The sequence below is a fragment of the Armigeres subalbatus genome, chromosome 2, assembly GCF_024139115.2.
Source record: "Armigeres subalbatus isolate Guangzhou_Male chromosome 2, GZ_Asu_2, whole genome shotgun sequence".
Classification (NCBI taxonomy): Eukaryota; Metazoa; Arthropoda; class Insecta; order Diptera; family Culicidae; genus Armigeres; species Armigeres subalbatus.
This window is the reverse complement of record NC_085140.1, coordinates 404,485,853-404,506,553: the sequence shown is the minus strand read 5'-3', so window position 1 is coordinate 404,506,553 and position 20,701 is coordinate 404,485,853. Positions and strand designations below refer to the sequence as shown.

At 40.9% G+C, this 20,701-nt stretch overlaps 1 protein-coding gene across 1 annotated transcript in view; it reads left to right on the top strand.

Moving 5' to 3' along the window:
- The window catches only part of LOC134213333 (neural-cadherin-like), a 242,853-nt gene that overhangs the window by 174,270 nt on the left and 47,882 nt on the right, over positions 1-20,701 (top strand). Inside the window, 4 exon segments of the mRNA XM_062692317.1 lie at positions 4,191-4,976; positions 5,040-5,273; positions 5,335-5,526; positions 10,045-10,235. Coding sequence (XP_062548301.1) covers positions 4,191-4,976; positions 5,040-5,273; positions 5,335-5,526; positions 10,045-10,235 — 1,403 coding nt within the window.

Here is a 20,701-nt window from a genome sequence, read left to right as displayed (position 1 = left end):
ATATTGGCCAGGCTTGGAATGATATCTGTCATTTCTGTAACATGGAACGTGAAAAATCTGCTTTGCAGTTGTTATGCATTGTACAAAATAATCTAAATAGTGGCTTTATGCAACCAGGAGATATATGGATTGCAAATCCTGGAAAGGTAGTGGGTTTTATTAATTGAATTATGCAGGACTGCGAAAAGACGCATGCAAGAAATACTTTCAGAAACTCTAGGATGAAAACTTTGGATCCATTCCATATGTTCGTCATAAATTTCATCAGAACTTCCTCCTGGAACTCATTTGAAAATTATTTTAGAAATATTTCGAACATTCCTCTGGAAATATCTTTAGAAAATCTTCTTCAAAGGTCTAATTGAAAACTTTTTAGATATTCTTTAACAAATTCTTTCGGAAAGCACTTCAGAAGATCACACAAATATTATTTTAGGAATCCTTCGGAAATTGATTTCGAGGATTCCTTGAGAAATTTCTTCAAAAATTGCTTCTAGGATTTGCATTGGAAACTATTTCATCCTTAAATGAACTTCTGGAATTTCTGCAGGAGTTTCGGAAAGAATTCCTCAAGGAATCTTGTATGGTTTACTGAAGAAATTTGCAAAGTATTTCCTGAAGATTTTTTTAAAAGAATCCTTAGAGGGAAGTTCAAAGGAATTTCTGGCGGAATTTATTTTTCTTAGTGGGAATTCTTGGAGGAGCTCCCGAAAATATTTTCGGGAAAGAATTTCGGAAGAAGTCTTTGGGAGAATTGCTTACGGACTTTCCGAAAGGAATTTCTGAAGAAGTTTTTGAATAAATTCTCAAAGGAATTTACGAAGGAATTTTTGATACAATTTCCGAAGAAATTCCTAGATTTCTTGAGGAATTATTGTAGGATCTCCTGTAGGAATTCTTTCAAAAATTCTTTTAAGTACCTATTCCTTTTGAATTTTCTCAGGGATTTATCGCCTCAGTACGGTATACAGGAGACAAGGTAGGCTAGTTAGAAAAATGACACTTCAAGATAATGACGCATATTTTATCGCTAGGGATGCTGAAACTTGGGGGGCCCTCCTTAGCCGAGCGGTAAGACGCGCGGCTACAAAGCAAGACCATGCTGAGGGTGGCTGGGTTCGATTCCCGGTGCCGGTCTAGGCAATTTTCGGATTGGAAATTATCTCGACTTCCCTGGGCATAAAAGTATCATCGTATTAGCCTCATGATATGCGAATGCAGAAATGGTAACTTGGCTTAGAAACCTCGCAGTTAATAACTGTGGAAGTGCTTAATGAACACTAAGCTACGAGGCGGCTCTGTCCCAGTGTGGGGATGTAATGCCAATAAGAGGAGAGGAGGAGAGGAGAGGAGGGATGCTGAAACGGTAGATCATCGTTTCGGGTCAGCGTGTGCGAAGATAGCAGTGACGTCATATGTTGTGTGTGTGTGTGTGTGTGTCATCCTCTATCCCTCACCCAGCTGGGGGTGTTGGTCAAGTAGTACTACGAGTAATTTGATCAGATCTCATGCTCCGTAATGGTGCCCTTTTTGTTACAAAGACTAGTACTACAAAAAGGATTCACTTCTGAAGTAAGAAAGGTTTCTTCAGAAAGTGTAGGGAAGTGGATGTACTAGTTGTTCGTAACAGGTACAGCAAAACTTCACAAGGACGCCCTTATTCGTACTAACTACTCAGGGAGTAGAAGGTCGAGAAGAGCCACCGTTGCTTACTAAAGCGTGAACCAAATACCTGGGACTCCCACAATATCCGCGGCAATAGAAGCAAACGATGCCCTGTACGTATTTAGTGGTATATTTGAGAATTTAAGTTTATACAAATTAAGTAAAAAGTCATTAGTTGGAACGTGCTCACCGGTTTAGCTCCTCCACTATATCCAAGAAGATTCATGCGTTTCACACTTCTCATTTTACTTTGTTTCCACCGGATGGGACCGCAATGTTCAACTGTAGCCGAATCAGCGACTGCGAAGATGCTCGTAAGTTTCGTAGGTGTGGAAGATCCGATGTTAATTTGAAAGGCCAGACAGTGGTTACGAAAATCCCAATGTGACCACATCAAGTCTATCAATTATTTCGCTCCTTGGTTAAATATCACCACCTTGAATAACGCTCTCTACAAGTGAATAAAAATTGAGTTTATCAGTGATTTTGAATAATTTACAAACGATCATGTTACACTTTTTTGGTAAAAGCAAAATTGAAAATAGAGCTGGGTACCAGTCTCGATTATGGAGTTCAACATGGAATGTCTATGCGACTTCATTGCTACTAGAGTCTAATTATACGATGCATTCAACGAAATCAGATTAAAGCATATTAGATTTATAGGAAAATCAATTTATCGAAGAAATCACGTCGTTTTCTCAAACCTCTATTATTGATGCAGAAATAAAATATAAACGACAAAATGGTACGATATCTGGCCATTTTGTTCTAAAAACGGGTTAATCCGCCTAGTTGATAACTGTTGCAGAAAATCTTATCGATACTTCTTCTAAATATACAACAGACAAAAAAGGGGGGATGTATACCGCAAATATAACTGTTGCATATTGGAATGGATTTAATATCAATGTGGGAGAAGTAGCCTGGCGGATGCAGAATGAGTGATAACAGAACTTTACTAATAATTCAAATTCCATAAAGTTAGAGAGTATGTTGGTAGTTTGGGAATGATTGCTAAGAAATAACGATTGGAAACATCTCACGAAATTCTGGATCTGGCGTTGTAGACACTGTTGCTTTAACACATCGTTTGGTTGTTTCGTTTCGGAACACAAGCTGCGGGGCCCCAACTTTGTGTCGTTTGTCAGCAATAGCAGTCCGAGATATGATGTCCAGTCCATGCTCAGTGTCTTCTGATTGAAATTTCATATAACCTTTTTGGCACTTCACTAAGAACATTTTTGTTAGTCATCTAAAGTGTTGTATTCTAAAAGGCGGGTTATTGCTGAAAAAATCACCAGAAAAAAATTTGACACCTCTAATCACTCGCGGCACACTCTGATCCCAGCAGTGACGTCATATGTTTACATTCGAACTAAATGTTTACATACGTGCTGAGCCTGCCTTGTGCCCCAGTTTAACTACGCCAGTGTCTAGAAGCTCACAAGTAGGCGAGAAATGAGAAAATGCTATTTTAGCTTGTGATCTTCCATCTCTAAACGTTTTGGAATATTTTTCTCCTCTATGGTTCTACATTCTAACTGGAGCTGGATCTGCTTTTCAACTTAGTATTCCATTAACATTCCCTTGGCAGATAATTGCAATATTTTCTATGCCGGGCATTGCATGATTATGTATCTTGTGTTGCACGTACAACGGATACACTATGTTCAGGGAGTCGAGAATGTTTCCCATCCGAAAACATCCCAGGGAATCGATAAAATCCTGCGCCTTTGCTCACAAGGAATAAAATTAGGTCACATTAAAAATCGCAAACTTCTATGCCGCGCTAGTAAAAACCAAATAAAAACTAACGAATTTTATATTGTCTTGTCTTGATTCGTCTTATTGCGATTTGAATTAAAAAAAAAAAACAGAATACACTGGATTCTGTTTTTACACGATTTACATTTTCTCAATTTTCCACTCATCCTAAATGTTTAACGCACATTAATTATCATGTGATTTTTCTTTGATTTATTCTGGATTTTTTGAAACATGTTTCGAAGAGTTTGGTGGTAAATTGAAGTCAAACGATCAAAAATACGAGCGAAAAAAAATCGTGTAAAAACAAAATCCTGTGTAATCTACCGAGCGGTGATGGTCCCATGTTCAGTAGAGGTTCGGTAGGTATTTCTGCCTGATTTCTAATTCCTGACATATAGAAAAGACACGGCAAGTATTTCCCTTTATCGTCGTAGGGGCTAAAACCAACAAAAGCAACGTACATTTACTAGATCTTCACTATATCAGAACGTTTCTACTGAGCTTACGATTTGGTATGGATGAGTTTAGCAAAAAAGTGCCTCTTTTATTGGTTTTCCAGAATATAACGAAAAGACGAAAATTCCTGCCGTAAGTTCAGATTAAGCTTTCTGATACGGTGGAGGCTATTGTCGTGGGTTTTAAAACATGACGGGAGTTCAATCATGGACGGAAATACCTCCCTACATGTGTTTGGTACTGGCATTCAATTTAACAATTAAAAAAATACGATCTTATCCACTCCATTCCTATTTCAGCTCACAATCCGTGTAACAGACGTCAACGACAACGCCCCGAAATTCGAACTTCCCGACTACCAAGCGCACAATGTTGACGAAGACATCCCTCTGGGAACGAGCATCCTCAAGGTGAAGGCCATGGATTCCGATTCGGGATCGAACGCCGAGATCGAGTACCTGGTATCGGATGAGCATTTTGCGGTGGACTCCAACGGTATCATAGTGAACAACAAACAGCTGGATGCCGACAACAACAACGCCTATTACGAGTTTGTCGTGACGGCCAAGGACAAGGGTGAACCAGCCAAGACCGGCACGGCCACCGTCCGCGTGTACACTAAGAACAAGAACGACGAAGAACCCAAGTTCTCGCAGCAGGTCTATACGCCTAACGTGGACGAGAACGCTGGGCCGAATACGCTGGTTACCACGGTTGTGGCGTCGGACAAGGACGGCGACAACGTTCGGTTTGGGTTCGTCGGTGGCGGCACCAGCAGCGGTCAGTTTGTGATCGAAGAGATCACCGGCGTCATTAGGCTGCACAGCAAGGGCATTTCGCTCGATCGGGACAAATATGAGCTGAATGTGACAGCTATGGATGATGGATCGTGTTGCATCAACGGTGAGGCGACAATCCATACATCTACAGCTGTCGTCGTGGTGTTCATAACCGATGTCAACGACAATAAGCCGGTGTTCAAAGACTGTGGCACGTACTACCCGAAGGTGGAGGAAGGTGCGCCGAATGGGAGTCCGGTTATCAAAGTGCAAGCCACCGACGAGGATAAGGGCGTGAATGGACAGGTGAGATTTTCGTACGCTCGTTGGAATTGAACTGAAAACTAACTGTTTTTTTGTTTATTTTAGGTCAAATACTCGATAGTCCAGCAGCCCAACCAAAAAGGCACCAAGTTTACCGTGGACGAAGAAACGGGTGAAGTCTCCACTAACAAGGTGTTCGATCGCGAAGGTGACGACGGCAAGTTTGTATCCGTTACGGTGAAGGCAACCGATCAGGGTGAACCCAGCTTAGAAGGAGTCTGTTCCTTCACGGTTGAGATCACCGATGTGAACGACAATCCGCCGTTGTTTGACCGACAGGTAAGATATACGGTTTGGAAAATTGTTAGAAAGAGACCCTAACGTGTTTTGTTCATTTTAGAAATACGTGGAAAATGTCAAACAAGATGCAAGCATTGGTACAAACATTTTGCGCGTTTCCGCCTCTGATGAAGACGCAGACAACAACGGTGCCATTGTGTACACACTGAGCGCTCCGCATAGTCCGAACGATTTGGAATACTTTGAGATACAACCGGAATCCGGTTGGATCGTGCTGAAGAAACCGCTTGACGTAAGTGATTCTTCGTTCCATTTGCATTCTTTCAATAATGATTTTGGTTTGGCTTAGTTATCTCTAACCTCACTTTTGATGAGTATTTTTCTAATTATTTTCGGTAACAAATGCAAATAATGATGAATGTTTCGATTTTGAAATTTAAAACTCTTTCTTTATATTATATTCAAAGACTTGTACACACATCAGAATCTGAGTTTTTTAGGGAATAAACAATAAAACTTAGGATTTTCTTGAAATATGGCTGCCGCAGACAAAATATTAAAAAGAGACTATAATTTGAGCTAAACGTTGCCAGGCTAAGCCGGTACGATATCGGACATCACTGCTGAATTTATTTTCTTATTGTTTCGGTTTTATGTTTTAACTTTTTATTTTCAACAACTGCACCATTTTGTACTTGTATTCATGGTTTTAGATTTTTTACCGCTGTTATTCTTGAACTGATCACTAATGACTAAAACATAGATGCTTGCAAAATATGCAACAGGTGACTATTTCGTTTGCTTCTGTTTTGTTTGCTGTCAAACTTGGCGCGACCATACAATGATCTGACAAATATCATCTATGCGATTATCATTCGAGTAATTAGTTTATTCGATTTACGCTGGGAAGCACTCCGCAAACGAAATGGTCGCCTGTTGTGTGCACCATTTCAGCTGTATTTACACACAAATAATCGATGTGGAATCGCCGAAAACTTCTCACCGATGGATGACAATAGAACGATTGCTTGTTTCACTATTTCCAGCACCACTTTTAATTTTCAGTTGCGCACTCACAATAGATATGTAAACGTCATCGCAGAAAGGGGACAGGCCTTAGCAGGTGGACACTTCCACTATTCACGTTTTGGATTTCTTCTACTATGCACCGTTTTTCAGAGACACAGGTTGTATTGTAACGCACCATGTTGCACCGCAAAAACCAATCGCACCAGTTTTTAGGAAGTATCTTTTGATTCCAACATGCACCCAGTTTGACTGCTGCTTTCGGTTGTTTGATTTCTTAGCGCACCACTGGTCTCAATGCAAGTCTGGCTGTAACTACCTTGAGTTCGATTTAGTTTTCGATAGTGTTGTACTCTGTGATACTCTTGGCCCAACTTTGATTGGGAAAATCTCTCTTTCTTCGGCACCAATTCATTATCAGATTTGAATGTTTTGTTTCCGTTTTTAAAAGAGTGAAAATCGTTTTTCTTAGCTTCAATTGGAAAATCACTTGTTTAAGAAAATGTTATTTTTTGAAGAACTACGATTTTTGCTCTTATTTTCGGCGTTCCAAAATAAAGTATTTTTGATGTTTTGGTAAAGGCGCCATATTTTTGACTGCATAACTATACAAACCGTTTTTGACGTCATCAGTAGCATCCTACGAAGCTGAACATACTTACAGGTGTGGTAAAAGAATATCCAGGTCTTGTTTTTGTATCGATCTAAAAGGAACCGGAGGAGAAATTATTTTTTTTGATAACACAGCCCATCGTTTTTAAGGCATCACCGCCATCGTGGATAATTAAATACACTTTTTTAATACTTTTTCATAGCGTAGTTAAGTAGAACGAGTGACATTTTCACGACATGTGATAAGGGGGCGTACGGCAACGGAATAAATCGAATGCTTTTTTTCTCGAAAACACGACGAATACCGGAATTTTTGAAATTCGTCTAACTGCACGTGTAATGAAAAGGCGGTATTTTTGAGAGCAAATCAAAATTGTCTTTTGATTTTCGTTTTACAGTTTTTGTACCGTTTTTACCGTTTAATTTGTTATGAATTTTCAGTTTAAAATCACATTTCCAATAACCTCTATCCCAAGAAAAATATTCCTTCAAAAACATCCAAATACACACACTTGCAAGCAGAACTACTACAACTAGTGGAATTTGATTTTTCAGTTTTCCAGATTTCGAGCCATTTTTCTGTTGGAATGCGTTCTTATATTTTTCTAACCCCTGCATGCGTACAGTTTTCAGTTTGCTTGATCCGAAGTGACATCGTCAGCGCAAGAGAGGAATATTGAACGGATTTCAATTTTTCTCCGTGTATGGCAATTTAGGCGAAGCGTACCTTAGTTCGATTGATAGTATTAAGTTTATATATGTCAGAAATATTTTGTTAGCGCTTTATTTACGAATTATAATGCACCTTTTCGTTTATTTCCTATACTTAATTTTGGTTTTCTTTAACTTTCTTTCGATAACAAATTTGAATGTTCATCAACTTTATCGTCGATGTGACATTCCAAACTCAAACAAAAATCCAATCACTCTGAAGGGATGCTACCCTGTAAGTGGCGTAAGTTCAAATTTCAGAGCTAAATTGTAGCTAAAATTCCTATTTGATAAGACAAAATCAGTAAAAAACGTATTCGTGTTTATTGCTATTCGTTTAGGCATAAATAACTCCTGATGTTTTGTGTTCCATAGAAGTCATTTGTAACTAAGTCCCAACAGTAATCTTAAAGAAATTATCTGTGGTAGCCAATCGTACAGAAAAAAAACAGTTCACTAAATGCAGTACTAGTTTAATCATTCTCTATAACAGTTCTTCTTTTTTTGTCGGAATAATTCAACTTTCAGTTATAATACCCGTAGTTTTAGAACTTTCAGTACAAGACATCGCTCGAAACAAATCTGTCAACACTGCTCACTCATACATGTGCACATCCACAAGTTAACACGGCACTGCCATAAAAATTGGTCAGCGGTTGATGGAGGCCGCCTCTAGCGGCCACTAGAGAAATTCGTTCGAAATTATCCGAGACACACTCCCTCACAAATCGATTAAACTTCTGTCACATCTGATCTACCATCGTCCCCTTCTTCATGTGTTACCAAGATTTGCGTTTTTATGTTTTCGATTTAGTCGTGTACATAATAATGCCAGTCGTTTGTCTAATGAATTTTGCCTAGTTATTAACCTTTAGTTGTAATTATTCAATCATTAGCTTAATACTAACCCCATTTCCGTCAAACAATAAATTTAATTTAGTTTCTTTTATTTCTTTCTTTTTCTTCTATGATTTTTGCGTTTGATGTGTAACAAATCAATTTGCGAACCGCCAATGTAAAAAAAAAACAAATTCATTCGATTTATGATATCGAATCAATCAATCAATCATTCGTGTCTCGGTCGTTGATACTGAACAATCAAATTCTCTTGAAAAAAATGCCGCAATATTTTCGCACATAAACCAAAACAGCGAGAACGCTACCGACTGAAAGTGTACGCCTCTGACCGGGGCGATCCGCCCTCCACCGCCGACGTCGACGTCGAGCTCGATGTGGTCGATCGGAACAATAAGCCACCGATCTGGGATCGCAATATCTACGGCCCCATACACATTAAAGAAAATGTCACTGTCGGTACAGTAGTCACATCGATCAAAGCAAGGTTGGTATGCTCGTTGATTGACGAGTCTCTCTCACACCATTTTTCTCCACTGTCGCTCTCCAACTGGAGTCGAGTAACGAAACTAACGTAACGCTAGTAACGATCGATCAAAGTTGCCCGCTGCCTGTGGCTTCATCGCTGTGCGAACGCTTGCTCTGTTCGTTCATTGATTGGTTTGGAAGGGGCGTGGCCAAACGGTGATAATGGGAGGAGGTGGTGTCTTTTATCCAAGCGTTCGTTGGTTAGCGATGAGGTCACAATGCGGCTTCTTTTCAGTAGCATGTAGGATATTACTAACCGTGTTCCAGCTCCGCAGAACATTTCTTCAACTCGATTTTTGACGGAGAAGTTTTCTACGTGCTGAACCAACCCAAACCGTTGCAAGTGGCTCCCTTTTGTAATGAAACCATTATACTTAAGCAAACTTCCTACTAACAAAACTGCATATTTAATAAATGTAGAAATTTATGCTAGAGTCGCCGCTCCTGACTGCCTTGGCTATTTTCCACTTCCGAACACGAATCATCGAGACCATTAAACTGCGAATGGGATGCCGTTCAACAGAAATCGTGATTTTTTATTCACTGAGTGCTGCATCTTTACCGACCGAATCGATATTTTTTGTCTCGTCATAGCCCGTGATTAATTCAGAATAAACTGTTTTTTGTTCGCCTCCTATACATCTCATTATTAAATAATTCTTCCCCGAAAATAAAATTAAATCGCCATCTCAGTAATTGAAAAAACGTACCATTTTGATTATCGCCTGGTTTGTTTTTTGCTCTATTTTTTCACCCATTCTTGTGCTTGCCACGCCCTCCCGCGCCTTCACGACCGATGATGATGATGATGGTCATCGATGGATGCACCTCGGCTGTTCGCCGTGAACCCGGAACCGTGGGCGCAATTTTTGTGACGCGCCGCACCGATTTTTGTGACCGGGAACGGCAACTGCCCATTCGTGACACGTTTTGTAATTACCATCGGTTCCCCTACCTAACCACCTCCCTCCACCCCTACCATCCATCCTCCAACGCCATCCTGCGATGATTGTTCCTGGCTTGATTAAATACCTCCCACACGTCCTCCCGACGCACACGCGAACCGACGGAACAATAGCGCGAAACGTACAAGCTGGAGGCGATGGCCCAAGACAAGGGTTACCCGCCGTTGTCACGTACGGTCGAGGTGCAGATCGACGTCGTCGATCGGGCTAACAACCCACCGGTGTGGGACAGCACAGTTTATGGTCCGATTTACGTGAAGGAAAATATGCCGGTCGGTGGAAAAGTCGTTTCCATTAAAGCCAGGTCTGTGCCACTGTTGACCTATGTTTCGATTTGCTTCCAAGCTATACCCCCCACCCCCCTCTTTGCCTGAGTTTTGTTATTTTCACGTTTCATTTTCCGCCTCATGCGCGCATACATTTTCATGCCAAACGGAGAGCAGCCGAAGCTGCTGTCCATTGTTTTTGTTGGCTCGTATCGTTATAATGCTTTCGGGTCGTTGCGGAGCATTTTTGACCTTCTGTTTGTTGTTTCGAGCTTCGTTGTTTCCTTTGTCCCCCCGGTACCTTACTTTGTGATATTGTTTCGTGTTACGTGTATTATGCCATCCATGTTTGCGAAGCGAACGTGTAAAAAAAAGTTTTCTGTTTGGGTCCTTTCTTTTGTTCTCCTTCCATGGTTTGGGCCTCTTGCTACTCGAACATCTCAATTAATCAAGAGACACGCCTTATTATCCTTCGTATTCGGTTGAAGGTGGGTCAAGGGTTAGTGGATCTGGAAATCATGGCGGAAACTTGAAAATAAACTGAAGGTTATTAAATTAGAGCTCCGCCATAGTAGGTTTCAATGTCTATGATCTTATTTAGTTGGGCTTGCTTTCAACATAATCAACATTCTAAGTTTGATGCATTCAATAGTAAGTTTAAATGTACTCAATGTACTTTTTTTCTTCCGTCTGGAAAGAAATACGTTATGCACTCTATAATTAAATAAGGTATTGAATTTAATATAATCTTATTTATTGACGTTAATCCTGATCATCGAAAAATTGAATTCTATTTTTAGAAACATTCCTATACGGTACCTCGATTTGTGTTGTTAGTTTCAAGTTATGAGTTATTTCAGTTATCTGGAAACCACAGCATTTGGTAGAAGTTTATAAGAAAAAACCCTGATTTAGCCACCTAGTAAATTGTGCCTAGTAAATACTACAAAATATGAATGAGATTTTCTAAGCGTACTTTGAATAAAAAACGTATTTTGGCCATTACTTTTGATCGCATAGTCCGATCTGGCCAATTTTTCAATAGGAAATAATGGGGAACGATTTCCCGTCGAATGCAAGCAAATCGGTTCAAGAAAAGTTCCTAAAATATGAGTAAGATTTATTTTGCACACATACATACACAGACACAGACAGACATCATCTCAATTCGTCGAGCTGAGTTACGTTGCTCTGTTTTGATTCACGTGGCACGTACGGCCAGCAGTTATATTATGGATGAAATCTGATTGTTATTACCAGGGTTCGTAGTTTTTCACTCCAATGAGCCGAATTGCTACTATTGTTAGCATTGGTGATGGTACGAAAGGCATGAATGAAGTGAGAAAAAGAGCAAATAAACATTTCACGACTGGAAGTGAGCAAACAATGGTTTTCTCTCATCAGACCTGTTTTTCTCTCCCGCAATAGCAAAAAGCTGTGTGAGAAAGCAACCTCTGCTCTTGAGATTGAGTGAAAATTACGATCATTAGTAATTACAATAAGATTCGGTTCGAGAGTTAAAAAGTGTTGACTCTATTTCAGCTCCAGTGACCCGTTTCAGAATTCCTGGTGTTTCAGGATCAATCCGAAGTCACTTTCAGTTACAAATAGCACCGTATGTTTATGTCACGATTATCAAATGGAAAACGGTACCATAACATAACTACATTTCCAAATTATCACAAAAAGTATTTTTAAGCCTGACACGAATTATTTTGATAAAAAATCATTAAAGTCTCCTTACCTTTACATCGCATTCCTTGAACTTCATTATAAAGCAGTTCTGCGGTCAATTTAAAACACGATCAAAGGTGATCTCATTAATTTGGATTTCAACCGCACTTAAAAAAAATTCTGTTGGTTTTATGATCGGTGGTGGAAATCCTCATTTTCATTGGAAGATATCTCACAATATGTTCATTTAGGTTGCTTAAAATCTCTTGACAATGAATATTCAACTAGGTATCTTATTTTCCACCAAATTAAAAGCAAACGTTTAAGTGGTGGAATTCAATGGGATTGTACAAAGTCGTCTCATGACAAGTGAAGACATTCCACTAAAAAGCTCAAAACAATTTTCTTCACATATTTCTGATTTTTTATGGTGTTTATGGTGAAGTTTGTGGGAGTCAGATAAATGTTGATTGCATGCTCGTTAACGGCTGCTTCACGTCGACTGACGATGTTCTGTCCAAGATTAACGAAGTGACGACCTATTTCGGCGACCTTCCCTACAGGAGTTATCAAGTGACCCTTAGAGCAATGGTTGTCTAATGGAATCAAAGGTGGAAAGAGTCCGAGGCTTGGATTTTAGAATTTTGGTTAATCTCCAATTAACGTTGGATACTTCAAGCCAGATGCAGAAAACAAGCCCCTATCGGAGCAGCAAAAGCTAATGGAAAAGTTGCAGTCACCCCGGGCTCATTTGGGGGCACGGGCACGTGGTATTGATAACAAAACATGATATGAACTTGTTTGTACAAAGAGTAAAAATAACAAGCGAAAATAACAAAAAAAAATGCCCCGAAGTATCATAAAAATATCAGGTTTTGCCATTAACAAGAACTTATCAATATTTATTTATTTATTTAGTTATTAATTTATTATTTTATTTATTTATTTTTTTGATTCAACTTCATCTGCTTGGTGCTTAATGAAGTGTGACGAGGAAAAGCCAGTTTGAGTAGACTAACATCTTACTCAAATTGGCAGGAAAACCTCATATCTTTTCAAAACAGCACAGTACATAAATAAGATTTTACAAACAAACAAACAGAGTGAGGCAAAGTTATACTAAAATTAACTTATAAATATTTGGGGTTATCCTGCCTTATCAAACGTCGTCGGGGTTCTCCGGAATCCATGGAAATATGCTCAGCGATCGTAATTATCGAGAAAAGAAAAGGCATTAAGTAGAACGATTCTTCTTCATAATTAGCATTGGACTGGAACTCACCTGTTCAATAGTGATGGTCCCCTTTCTTGAAGTTTGCGTTGAAATGTAGATGCAGAACAGTTGAAGTCAAACAGATGAAATACTACGTTGAACCTTGCAGACATGAATCGGATAGGGTCGTGAAGACCATACACAGCGCGACGGGGCTGTAGCTGCAGAAAATCACACTGCCGAAGGTTCCTCTCAGGGGCATATAAGTTCAGCTGGCCTAATATTCCCATCGAATCTATATCTCCCAGCAAGATTTTCCCAACGAAGCTCACTTGACTGATAAATCTTCTGTATTCCAACGTTTGCAATCCTAAGAGGCGACATCGATCTTCATACAGTATAAAAATGTTACAGCATATATGATGTAACAAAAAGGCTCCGTTCGATTCGACTCATTTTTCAATCACTTTTTAAAATTACAGGCCGTCGTTACTATGGAGCTTGTATTCAATATTGCGTACAAGAAAAAGTTGGATGTAAAATTAGAGGCTATTGAACACAAAAATATGAGTTCAAATATTTCCATAGCGCGTAATTTTCAGAATTTTTAACTGTGTAGGTTTGTCGGGTCACGCCATGGAAGTCTGCGTAGGGCTTTTCTCACGAATTTTCTTTGTATGGCTTCGATTCTGGCAATCCAGTTGGTGTGATATGGGCACCAGACAACTGAACTAGTCTCCGAAATTGAACGGACTAGTGCACAAAACAATGACCGTGGACATAGAGAATCACGAAATTCGTCACAAATTTTGAAGATGAACCCCAGCTGTCTATTTGCTTTACTTATCATATCATATCCTTTACTTATGTGTTCATAATGTAGACGGAATGATAAAGCTGAGTCTAGAATGACTCCTAGGTCACGAATGTGATCTACGCGCTCCAATCGTTGATTCAAAATTGTGTAGTCACAAATTATACACAGTTAAAAATTATGAAAATTACACGCTATGGAAAAATTGGAACCCATATTTTTGCGTTTAATAACCTCTAATTTAGTACACCCGCCTGAAACGTGAAGCAACAAAAGTTGGACTGGTGGTGAATGCGTCAAAGACAAAGTACATGCTTGTGGGCGGAACCGAGCGTGACAGGGCCCGCATGGGAAGCAGTGTTACGATAGAAGGGGATACCTTCGAGGTGGTCGAGGAATTCGTCTACCTCGGATCCTTGCTAACGGCTGACAACAACGTTAGTCGTGAAATACGAAGGCGCATCATCTGTGGAAGTCGGGCCTACTACGGGCTCCAGAAGAAACTGCGGTCGAAAAAGAATCGTCACCGCACCAAATGTGTCATGTACAAGACGCTTAAAAGACCGGTTGTCCTCTACGGACATGAAACATGGACAATGCTCGAGGAGGATTTGCAAGCACTCGGAGTATTCGAGAGACGGGTGCTTAGGACCATCTTTGGCGGTGTGCAAGAAGACGGTGTGTGGCGGCGAAGAATGAATCATGAGCTCGCCCAACTCTACGGCGAACCCAGTATCCAGAAGGTAGGTAAAGCCGGAAGGGTACGATGGGCAGGACATGTTGCAAGAATGCCGGACAGCAACCCTGCAAAGATGGTGTTCGCTTCCGATCCGGCAGGTACGAGACGGCGTGAAGCGCAGCGAGCGAGATGGGCAGACCAGGTGCAAAACGACTTGGCGAGCGTGGGGCGTATCCGAGGATGGAGAGATGCGGCCTCGAACCGTGCATTGTGGCGTCAAATTGTTGATTCAGTGTTATCTGTTTAGATGTTAACTAAATAAATGAATGAACCTCTAATTTTACATCCAAGTTTTTCTTGTACGCAATATTTAATACAAGCTCCATAGTAATGACGACCTGTAATTTTTAAATGTGATGGAAAATTGAGTCGAATCGAATGGAGCCTTTTTGTTACATCATATATGCTGTAACATTTTTATACTGTGTAGGATTTAATTTCCGATGGAATGTTATCACATTGCATTTCGCTATACTTATGGTCAATTTGTTCCTGGTACACCAATCTGCGAATTTGTTGATCAGACCCTGTAACGGCTTCTAAGGAACGCTTGGCTTGCTACGATATGCGTCGATCAGCGATGTATTGTGGGGTTGCCAGGTTAGATTTCGGTCGACTTCTTTCATTTCTCAATTGAGGCTTCGCTGCCATGAGCCTCTGGGTCTGCCTGCTGGGTTCAAGTCTAATGGTTGTTTACAGATTTCATTTCCGCCCCTACGTAGAGTGTGGCCTACCCAGCCCCACTTCCGATCCCGAATTTCTGTTGCTATCGGCCTCTGGTGACAACGACGATGGAGCTCGTTGTTTGAGATTCAGTTGTGAGGCCACCATGCTCGAATTATATACCGCAGGTATCTGTTGATGAACACCTACAGCCATTGAGTGTTCTCCACTGATACACACCATGTTTCGCTAGCGTATAACAGCACAGATTTCACGTTAGAGTTGAAAACTAGTGTTTTGGTGCGTTCACTTATCTGCCTGTTTTTCCAGATATTTCTTAAACTCGCAAAGGCAGCTCTTGCTTTCTGGATCCGTGCGCCTATATAGATCTTAATACCGCTGTCTGACGCTATTTGGCTACCAAGATATTGGAAGCTTTCAATATTCTCCACTGGTTGCCCGGCTACTGTGAAAATGGAAGGGGTCGCCGTGTTTACATCCAACGATTTGGTTTTGTTGACGTTGATGACTAAGCATGCCGAGGAGGAGCGCTTGGCAAGGTCGTTGAGCTTACTCTGCATATCAGAGCACCGTTGAGCGAGGAGTGCGACGTCATCAGCCAATTCGAAGTCGATTAGGTGCTCTATGGTTATAGTCTGCCATAACAGCCCGCGGTTTGGTTCACGGTCAATCGCACCTACCAGAATCTCGTCGATTACGATGAGGAACAGTTACGGTGATAGAATACATCCTTGCCTCACACTAGCTACGACCCGGATAGGGTAGGACAAGACCCCATTGTGCAGCACTCTACACGAAAAGGCCTCGTACTGTGCCTCGATGAGGCCGATGATTTTCTCAGAAGCCCCCTTGCGTCTCAGGGTGCTCCACATATTCTCGTGATTGAGACGGTCGAAAACTTTTTCGTAGCTCATGAATATCAAGTAAAGAGACTCTTGGAATTTGTTGACCTGCTCCAGAGTGATGCGGAGTGTGACAATATGCTCCACACAGGACCTTCCGGCACGGAATCCGGCCTACTGCCGCCGGAGAGTCGCATCGATCTTCTCCTGATTCCGGGCTAGGATTACTTTGCATAGAACCTTGAGAATGGTACACAGCAACGTAACGCCTCGCCAGTTATGGCAAACAGTCAGGTCACCTTTTTGGGTACTTTCACTAAGATACATTGCATCCAGTCGACCGGGAAAGTTGCGGTGTCCCAGATATTACGAAATAAACCATGCAGTAGTTGAGCGGATGTCATGGGGTCAGCTTTGAGCATCTCGGCTGATATGCGATCGACCCCTGGGACTTTATTCGATTTCATGGCTTTGGATGGCTGTTTGAATCTCTAGCAGTGATGAAGCTTCGGTATTGACGCGTGTTATACTTCTCAAATGGTTCAACAAATTTGAAGCCTCGACAGGGCAGTTGCTGTTATGCATCTGGATTTGAATAGATCATTCTGTTGTATTTTGTGTCAGCCAGTCGGGATCTTTTTGCCGCAGTCAACTCGATACTGAAACTTGAGCACCGAAATTTGATGTGGTTCCTCTCGAAATTAAGGGCTCCCCCAAACCCAAACGATTTCATCGCCGTGATTCTATCGTTGGGTCGCTGCAGGCAATGTTCCATTTAAGCTTCCGAAGCAACGGCGACAGAACCGCAGTCCTCAAGCGATAGAATCGCGTCACGATTGTTGCGTCGCGTGTGTTTGGGGGAACCTTAAAACGGTCGGACTTCGTATACCGGCTACATGATTCCAGCTGCAGTCGTCTGTTGCTAATTGTATTTTTGAAACCCTGTTTGGCACAATTGTTGTCCAGGTCGATGAGAAAGATTTGAGACAGCAAAGCACCCAGAAAATGTCTATATGTTTGTTCACAGACCATGCGCTTGGTAAAATCCCAACAAGCCCTTCATGTTGTTGAAAATTCTTTACCCTTCTTTAACTCCACGGTTTACCGTTTCCACCAAGCAAGATTCAAATTGCTTACATGAAGACTTTTGCGCTGCTGAAGATTGGACTCACATGTCGCAGCGTGTCAAAAAACGTGCGATGGGAAGATTGCGTTTGTTAACGAAGCATATTTTGGCTGGCCCCCAATGCAGGGTTTTAATGCACTGTTGTCTGTTGAAGTCCACTGATGATTTAAGTGGTCTGTTGTATGATGGTATGTCAAGGACGACGGAGGGCTCGATCTCGTTGAATGTCTATTTTCTCAGTTCGAACCCGTTTTTTTAAGAAGAAACTCAAGTTGCGTTCGAAAAGTGACGGCTTCGTCTATAGTGTCTGTCCCTGTAAATAAATCGTCGACGTAAATGAGTTGATAGAAAGGGAGCACTAGCCATTTCTCAAGTAACCGATTGTAGTACGTATGTAGATATGCAGGGAAGTTTCTAGAAACGGTCGCCAGATTATGTGCTGTCGCTTCTGTCAGAATTTGTCGATTCATTTGTTTTATATTAGCATTCAGCAGAATCGTTCGAAGTTTGTCCCATATAAATAGGAAATCCATCAAAGGTGGACTGATATTGAAACCATTAGAGACCCAGGGAGTGGAATTTAGGTCCTATACGAGGACCAGCAAAGCCCCAAGCTGCTGGTCTAGAGCCACGGCAACCTCTGGGGTGGGCACTCAAGGCCTCTTTTGTGATTCTCCCTGGTCCTCAGGGTCGTTTTTAATATTTACTGTGTTGGTCTGTGGAGATGATTCCTTTCTCGGTGGGTTTATTCAGTTTTATGTGGTGGAAAGGCGGACAATAACAAGGCGAACGGAAGCATCGGAAAACAAGATTTTTTTAAAAACTTAAGCCTTAACGGATAACTGTTGATTACGCTGGTGGGTTTAGTTTTTTCTGCTCACTGCCGCATGCCTGTCGCTCATAGCCATTTCTTCCACAAACACAAAGGGGGGGGGGGGATATTCCTCATAGCCATTTCTTCCACAAACACAAAGGGGGGCCTAATAACGAACAGCCATTGTTCCGCGGGTCCGGAGAGTGGTAACAAAGCGCGCACTATCACTTAGTTGGGGTTCGAGCGACCTGACACCATAGTTTTTTCTGGCAATTCACAGACTTTACGAACCGTCACATTGCATTACATTGCCACTTCCGACCACTTTTCACCGCGGATAAATTCCACCACACTCACTCGAATTTTTCGTACGTTCTTCGATCTAAGATAGCCTAGCTCGGTTGGTACTAGCTTTATAAAATGGTGCCGAATTACCAACCGTTGTGGTGATGCCATGAAAGATCCGTACTCTTATTTAATTTCAATACTTTTAAATTGTGGGGCCCTCCTTAGCCGTGCGGTAAGACGCGCGGCTACAAAGCAAGACCATGCTGAGGGTGGCTGGGTTCGATTCCTGGTTCCGGTCTAGGCAATTTTCGGATTGGAAATTGTCTCGACTTCCCTGGGCATAAAAGTATCATCGTGTTAGCCTCATGATATACGAATGCAAAAATGGTAACTTGGCTTAGAAACCTCGCAGTTAATAACTGTGGAAGTGCTTAGTGAACACTAAGCTGCGAGGCGGCAATGTCCCAGTGGGGGATGTAATGCCAATGAAGAAGAAGAACTTTTAAATTGTTTGTGATGTTCACTGGCGGAGCCAGCTATTGTTATTTGGTCGGGCATCGCTTGGTGCAAGTATAATAGCCGTTGAGAATAATGGTGTGATTGCATCGTATGGTGCCCCACCTCTGTCTCCACCAGTGGTGACGTTCTAGCTGTTGAAATCACTTTTTTTAAACTAGTTTAAAGATTGCGATACTAGTTCGTGGAACTTTCCAGTTCGTTTTTATAAGAAACGAAACTGCATCGCCTTTTTCTTCACTGTCCGGGTCAAACTTGTAAATAGAAGAGCTTGATTTCCATCCCGTCATCTGCTTTTCTTTCTTAAAATTCTCGAAACTTCTAGCAAGCATTCTTTATCTCCAAAAAATGATGGCCGATGAGTTCTTCAACATCGATGAGTTACTTACACACTAAACAAAACAATAACATTTTTAAATAGGTGTCATATAAAATATATAATTTAAGATTGAATTCCGATTGACTGCTATATGCTAAGCCTTAACAATCCTAACCGGACACTTGGATTTTTAACGACGACACGATGAGGAAGTATTGGAAATTCAACGACATCTAAATGAATATGCAACTGAGGATACAATCAAATAAACATGCAATTGATGAGATTGAGATTTACTGATTAGCGCAGTTTGACTAACAGATTGATTTCTGGACAGTACTGGAATTTCTTTTCTTCTTCATTCTTTCTTAAGGTTCAAATGTCATACATCAAATCGACTTCTTTTTCTTGCTGTTCGCTTCTTTTATTTTGCGGAGAGCCTACTCATTCGCTCAGATCTGATTTTGTACAAAGTACACAAACATTTCAAAAGGTATCAAACTCTATATATCTCCACAAAATATTAACGTCCTTTTCAATACCTGTACAGCGCACAGATTATAGTGATACGCATAAACAACCTCAAACATGCATCTGAGATTGATTTGTTGTGCGTCCTTCTCCTAATTACACAATTTCCTACATGCATTTTACATGAATGTAAAATTATGACGCAGTTGACTACCTTCACAAATGTTCGTCCACATTCAATGGATTGTTTACATGACCATATGATCGGTCTTCTCTCTGTGTACATGAAAAGTGATGCCGTTTTAGCATTACATTACATTATCAACACTTGAATTATGAAAAAAAAAAATAACCTTCGTTGCTTATGAATGCTTGCGTTTTTACAGTTCTAGCTCACATCTAATATTTAGTGTCAATATATAGCATGAAAAGTATCATTTTCATAGATTATTGCTTGATGTTTACGTACATATTCGAGAAAACAAGCATAACGTATAGAACAAATCAACACGCAACACTGATGTATTGAAGTCACCACTATATGTTGATGTAGTTTTAAAACAAGAGTGCTTCCCCGATTCATCTGGGGAATGCATTTTCTCCTCAGTGGGCGGATTTTTTCCTGGGGGTGGTACAAGCACGTGGCTGTTTTTTTGTCAATGACTGGATTACGGTAATTTGGGCCTTAAGTTACCGGCGATTGGTATGTTTCCTGAACTTAAGATGCTTTTGCCTGAGACCGCTTGATTTAAAACTTAGTTGACGAGTGTTGGCCTTGGACCCAAAAATAAACTTGAAAAAGACTTTCGCTACTAGGATTAGATAAACCTTATTGGGTTGGTGGAATAAGAGATCTGCCAATTAAATTTCCGGTGAAATATTCTAAACGGAATGTCGAACGAACCAGATGGCGACGTTTTGTATGGAATGCTAAGGTGGGCAGAGTACTGCCTTAAATTATGTTCAAAATTGAACCAGATAGTCTGATCCTGTTGAAGGACCAC